Source organism: Mirounga leonina, unplaced genomic scaffold, assembly GCF_011800145.1.
Source record: "Mirounga leonina isolate KUSES-001 unplaced genomic scaffold, KU_Mleo_1.0 Mir_173, whole genome shotgun sequence".
Classification (NCBI taxonomy): Eukaryota; Metazoa; Chordata; class Mammalia; order Carnivora; family Phocidae; genus Mirounga; species Mirounga leonina.
This window is the reverse complement of record NW_023270447.1, coordinates 40,334,000-40,339,999: the sequence shown is the minus strand read 5'-3', so window position 1 is coordinate 40,339,999 and position 6,000 is coordinate 40,334,000. Positions and strand designations below refer to the sequence as shown.

Here is a 6,000-nt window from a genome sequence, read left to right as displayed (position 1 = left end):
TATTATCTGAGCCATTTTTCTTATTTCAAACCCCCTATTTGATTTAGAACTGCCACTCCAAGTCCATTCCATCTTTTCCTGAACTCCAAAATCCCATCTCTGCAAGTGGACCTTCCTTAACCCCTTTTGTTTCAAATCTCTCTTCTATTCACCTGTCCCCTGGAGCCTCAGAAAGCTCCAACTTGTTCCACCTCTGGATGCATCCCCTCTGTGTATGTGGTATAACTGTCAGTTAGCTAAAAACTTCTCCAACGCCTCTGGCAGCCTTTGGTGGTAATAATACCGATACTAAAAAGCTAACATGGGAGGTTTATTACACTCCAGACACAATGCTAAGTAATTTACTGGCCAAGTATTTAGACTACTGCTTGGCACATAGTGAGTCATTAACAAAGGTTTGTTATTGCTACTATTTATAGCCCTATGAACTTGGTACTATTCTGATCCCCACTTTACAGATAAAGAAATTGTGAGGCACAGAGAATTACATAACTTGTACAGGATCACAGAGCTCATTAAGTGGCAGGGACAGAATTGAACCCAGTCTGTTTGATGCCAATAGTTATCCACGTTCTTAACCACCACAGAAAATTTGGCTAAGTACACACACACATGAATCTTGTTTCTGCAGTTTTGAGAACAGTGTAAATTGTACTCAACACAAGTTTTACTTTGAAATTCTTTTCTCTTTTAAAATTCAACTGCCTCATAGATATAAGGAAAAAGGCACAAGTATTTGTACCTCCCTGGAGAGTGTCATTGTGAAATTTCGAGGCTACTGAAATATGTGTCCTGAGGGAGAATAAGAGTTTTTAAAAACTTCTAAGTTGCTAAGGAACTGGGGTTTTGGTGTTTTGTTTGTTTGTTTGTTTGTTTAATTGTTAGTATGCTCTTCAGTCAGCTTTTTGAGTTATATTTTCTTTCCTAGGTCTTAGCCAGCAATACCTCATATTTGCTCTGGTGGAAAGAACTAGACTATGTCACGGGCTAAGCAATATTAAAAGTTTGTGGATGTATTTATAACATAAAGGATTAATAACAGCACTAGAGACTCAACATTGATCATGTAATGCATCTTAACTTCTTAAAGTTATTTCATTTGATGCTCACAACTGGCCTGTGATGTTATGGCTTTTCTCCTAATCCTCCTGCTAGATTATAGAGGGAGAAATGCCCCACTTCTGCTGTTGTCCCCTAGAGTTCTAAGGAGGACTTTCCCTCTCTTCTGATCTCCCGTCCCTCGCTTCCCTCCCATACGCAGCTGCCTGCTTCTTCCTTGGCTGTCAGAGCCTGCTTGAAAGAAACCCAAGATCGCCGGACCTCGGGGCCTGAGGCCCTTCGAAAGGCTCCCGGGGTCCCTGGGGACCAGTCAGGGGACAGATTTTCAGCCCCTGCAGCCAGGGTGCCATAACCCTTTGCACTTGGGCAGCAGCCCGGCACCCAGATCCCATCCCTGGAAGCTACAAAACCCTGGGCTCCACCCACCCCTCCGGCCAGAACCCGGCACGATCGCCTCCCTCCGGATTTCCACTGGGGTGAACGAATGGGCTGGAAGGCGGTTACAGATGCCGGAGGCGCCTTGCGAAAAACCGTAGTGTCCTCTAGAAGAACGTCGGTTTCCTCCAGGGCCTGCAGTTGGCCGCACAGCCCCGCTGCGCCGGGGGAGGCGGCTCCCGCGTGCGGGGCCCCGGGGAGGCGCGCGGCGGGCGCGGAGCGGGGACTGGAACGCCGAGCGCCTCCGGGTCGGGCCGGGGCCGGCGGCGCGTCCAGGCTGCCGCGGGAGCAGGCGGCGCGCACAGCTGTCCTCCGGCGGGCGAAGGCCTGGCCGCCCTGCCTGCTGCCGTCTCTCCCGCCTCCCGCCCCAGAAATTATCTCAAGCGTTGCCAGTTTGATTCCAGAGCCCCACTCGGGTGGGTTCTTTTGTTTCTTTGTTTTAATGACAGTTCCCAGCCCTTGGGCATGTCATGCGCGATTAATTCCCTGGCTCTGTTGAAGGCAGCTGGGATGAAATTTCTTCTGCATCATCCTTTTGGGGATAATTGCTTATGATGTGACGTCAGCCGGACTGATTTTTCTCTCTTGAAAGAGAGAGAGAGAGAGACTCACGGACGTGTGCGGGGGCCACAGACATTAACGTTTGGAATTCCTGCAGGGCAAAAGGAGACGGGAATGGGCGCTTAGAAGTGTGCGGCTAAGACCTCAGACTGCACGTAATTATTAACAAGTTTTTCTTTAAAAGCAGAAAGAAAGGAAAAAAAAAAAAAAAACCAATCCCCTCCTCAGCGAGCCACTTAGGTGCTCCTTTCATGCCCGAGTCCCCCGTTAAGGTGGCAGCGTCTGATAATTAATCTCGGGTACCCAGCCGCTGCAATAGGCTTAAGAAGACGAAGAGGAGGGGCGGGGAAGTGCGTCACCAGGTGGGGAAGGGGCTGTGCGTTTGGTGACTAGCGGGAGGGGTGGGGGTGGAGGGGAATAGGGACGGAAAATAGGTTCTGTGTGCTCTCCCGGGGTATTGTGTCAGGAGATGCAGGCTGGCTACCATGTGACGCGGTCCAGAGCGGAAGGGATTGGCCGAGGCAGCGCAGGCGGTGCAGCTCGGCCGGCTTGCTGTTCCTCTCCCTTTCTCTCGCAGCATCTTCCTGGGAGCCTGTAGGTGAAGCGGCACCAGCAGCATCCATGGCCTATCTTTGGGGTTAACACTTGTCTCATTTGGCTTCAGCAGTGGACAGAGCCGACCTCTCGGCAGCGGCGTTGCGAGGACTTGGCTGGGACCTGGAATCCTATCCTCCTGTATTTTTTCAGACTCCTTGGAAATTAAGGAATGCAATTCTGCCACCATGATGGAAGGTAGGATGCTTTCTGCTGTGGTTGACTGGCTTCAGGCAAGGTTTGGGCTGAACAGCGTTGAAGAATGTGTGCAGCCTCTGTTTGGGGCTGGTCTAGAACCTGGTTGCCAGGATTTGCAAGCAGAAATGCTGCAGTTTGCTTGCAGTGGACCAGGGCTCAGACTAATGGAATCAAACCACAAGGCTTCTGTTTAGCTCAGAACCTACAGAGCTCCCAGCTCTTTTGAGAGGGGGAAAAAAAATAAACCTAAAGTGCTTCCAGGGAGCCGAGATAGAGCTAAGAAAGAGCTTGCAGAGCAAGTAAGTTGGGAGAGAAGATAAGGTTTTCTGCTCTGGGTTCCTGGGACTACACTGATTAAACATTTACAATGGAAACTTGTTTCCTGAAATTGACATTAGATAGGGGAGGTCATTGACAGAGTTATCCATGCTGTCATTTTCAGTGAACTGTTTAAATTTTTTTTTTAATTCTTGTAAGATTTTTATCTCCGCAATTTACATCTTATTGTTGGAGTGAGAGGTGCAGCAAATTTGGTCCATAAGCTATAGTTATATGGGGATGTCACACAACAGAATGAGCAATATGAGGAAAATATCTGGGCCTCTTAGCCCTGGATTCGGGGTCTTATCAGGTTAAAAAAAAAGGGATTTTGTGCTTCCTAAACGCATTCTCGTGCAATGATTCTTAGCCAAGCACCAAATGATTACTTACTGATTACCTTTTTGCATTCAATATTAAGTGTAAGAAGGAACTTTCCCTGGGAGATGTTGTTTAAACTATATTTTGTTCTACTAAATTACCCTTCCATGCCTGAGATAATGACAGCCAAGATTGCCTCAAAAAAGCAGCAAGCTGATTAAGAAAGAAGCAGGCAGCCCTACCCTGGCTTTGATTTTGTTTTCATACTACAGGATGGTGCAAAACTCCTGGCCTTTCCTAAGATGACAGGCAGAAATTTGTCCCCAGCCTGGATTTCACAATGCAGAATCGAGTGCATAATGGGTCTCAAATCAGCCATGAAAATGGCAGAGAGGCCACCTCTTAAGCCAAGGTCTGTCCTACAGATTTTAAACATTCCTTAGAAATTTACCAAAATGGAATAAGAGGAGGATGGTTTCAAAAAGCAGTGGTGTAGCCCACACTTATTTGGCAGAAATGAATTCTTTTTTGCTCTCTCTGTCATCATGTCAAACATTGTTAATGTAATTTGGGGGAGTGAAGAATTCTACAGTCATGGCCTACAGATTTTACAAAATAGCCTTAAAAGAGAGATTGGGTATCATTTTGTTATGGAGCTTGGTCTTGTTTGCAAAGGGCTCTCAAGCTAGTTCTTTAAAATACAGGTCTAAATAAACTGAGATTACTAACGCCCTAAGATTAAGTCATTTTCACTAATGTAAAATGAATTTAATCTTTGAATAACAAGGCAAGACAAACAGAGAGTATTACTGATACACTTTTCAATTCAAACTCATGTGGATTACCCTCTTCAGAAAAAAACAAAAACAATCTTGTCTATAGAGGTACTATACTTCTCCAGCTAAATTTCATTTATAACATTTCCTAAAAAGAAATCTGCATACACTCTGATTAGGTCTGAATCTTACACAGGGAAGTGGAAGCTCTTTCATTTTTACTTCTTGCCTTGCAAACTACGGAGTTAGTGTCTTTTTTGAAGGAAGTAATATTTACTGATGCTCACGAACGACTCTCTTGGCAATATCATCTATTGTGCCATCCCAGAATGTCAGTCAGTTCAAAGCCCTCTGATAAGCTTATCTGAGCTGCTGAAACTGAAATGAGAACTGTAACAAAGACGTGTGCTGGAGCTGAATTAGCACTATTGCTCTACCAAATTCATCTAATGAAGGATGTTATTTTAGCACTGTTTTGAATTAGAGGTGACACTATGGATGCAGTTGCCTTCCATCAGATCCCTGCAAAAGAAAATGGACAGGTGTTCCCATTGGCTTCAAAATTTTAATGAAACTAATCATTTCTATCTACCCATAGTTCCTACTTACATGCTTTTCAAGACTTATTATCTTAATGGTTCAGTGACCTTAGAAAGGCAGGTAGGACCCTTAACTAGAAATCAGTTTGCCTATCAATAGCCTTGTAACTTAGTTGCCAGTCTTTTTGGCAACATATGTATCTTTCTGATATTGCATCCCAGAATTTCACCTCTGAATTGCTCTATTCTGAAGATGTGGCAGAGCAGTTATTATTTCTACTTAACTCACCCCGAGAGGAAGCTAGACTCTTCCATCTATCACAATAACCTTGGAAAGGTAAGGAACCTCTTAAAAGACACCCTAAAATCCCGTCATGGAAGCCCTCTGCTGGAACAGCGGGCTCTGAGAATGTGTCATCCACCATGAAGATGGTTAAATGATGTCCCTCGTCAACTAGTACATTCGCCCACACACATACACACAGTTACACACACATGCAGTACATTGTTAAGGAAGGGAGAGAGCCTACATTTACATTGTATATATTTCGATATTCACCAAAGTGTTTTAGTCTGCTGCTCAGGAAAAGCATGGCCGTGGCAACTTTTCCAAGCTACTTCTCTACTCTGTGTAAAACAGAAGTAAACAAATATTCTTCAGAATGTCTCGTAGTTTAGTTTTGTGATCCTGTTTTGATGGAATGAGTTACGGGCTCCATTCATTCAATGCCTATTAGAAATTCTGGTCATAGTTGAAGAATGTTACTACCTCCCCAGCATAGAAGGTAGTGAAATAATTATGCAGGGACCTCAGACATGTTACCAGTAGTTTGTGGCTCCATGATTCCTTTCAAATATTTTTATTTAAAAACATATATTTTAATTTGATATTGGATTAACTGATTCCTGCCGTCTTTGTTTTTTGGCAGTGGTTGGTATGGAGTTGTGCCTTTCCCATGATATGGAGCCTTCTGTGGTATGAATGGGAAGGGAGAGAGGGTGAGCAAAAGGAGTTATTTGCTAAAAGGCACATATACTGGTTAAGCTTACAATGCAGTCTATGTGATTAGGGCAACGCTTCAAGGATTCTGTTATTTTCATATATTATTATTAAAGTTTGAAAATGCCGTTTTAGCTACCCCTTCTAAGATAAGCTAAGCAAAGTCAGGGTTTCTTAGGACATCTGTGTGTTTGTAGGG

The 6,000-nt window shown here is 44.5% G+C and overlaps 1 protein-coding gene across 10 annotated transcripts in view; it reads left to right on the top strand.

The window, feature by feature from the left end:
• Nucleotides 1-1,540: 1,540 nt before the first annotated feature.
• Nucleotides 1,541-6,000, top strand: part of SGIP1 (SH3GL interacting endocytic adaptor 1) — a 203,499-nt gene continuing 199,039 nt past the window's right edge. For 5 of the 10 annotated variants that reach the window (XM_035018338.1, XM_035018337.1, XM_035018336.1 and 2 more), the window contains exon 1: nucleotides 2,584-2,847. In XM_035018338.1, the coding sequence (XP_034874229.1) occupies nucleotides 2,838-2,847 (10 nt within the window). In that variant the 5' untranslated portion in view covers nucleotides 2,584-2,837. Of the gene's footprint in view, nucleotides 1,911-2,581; nucleotides 2,848-6,000 lie in introns of those variants that run through there. The other 5 variants (XM_035018331.1, XM_035018330.1, XM_035018333.1 and 2 more) reach the window with 3 other exon arrangements.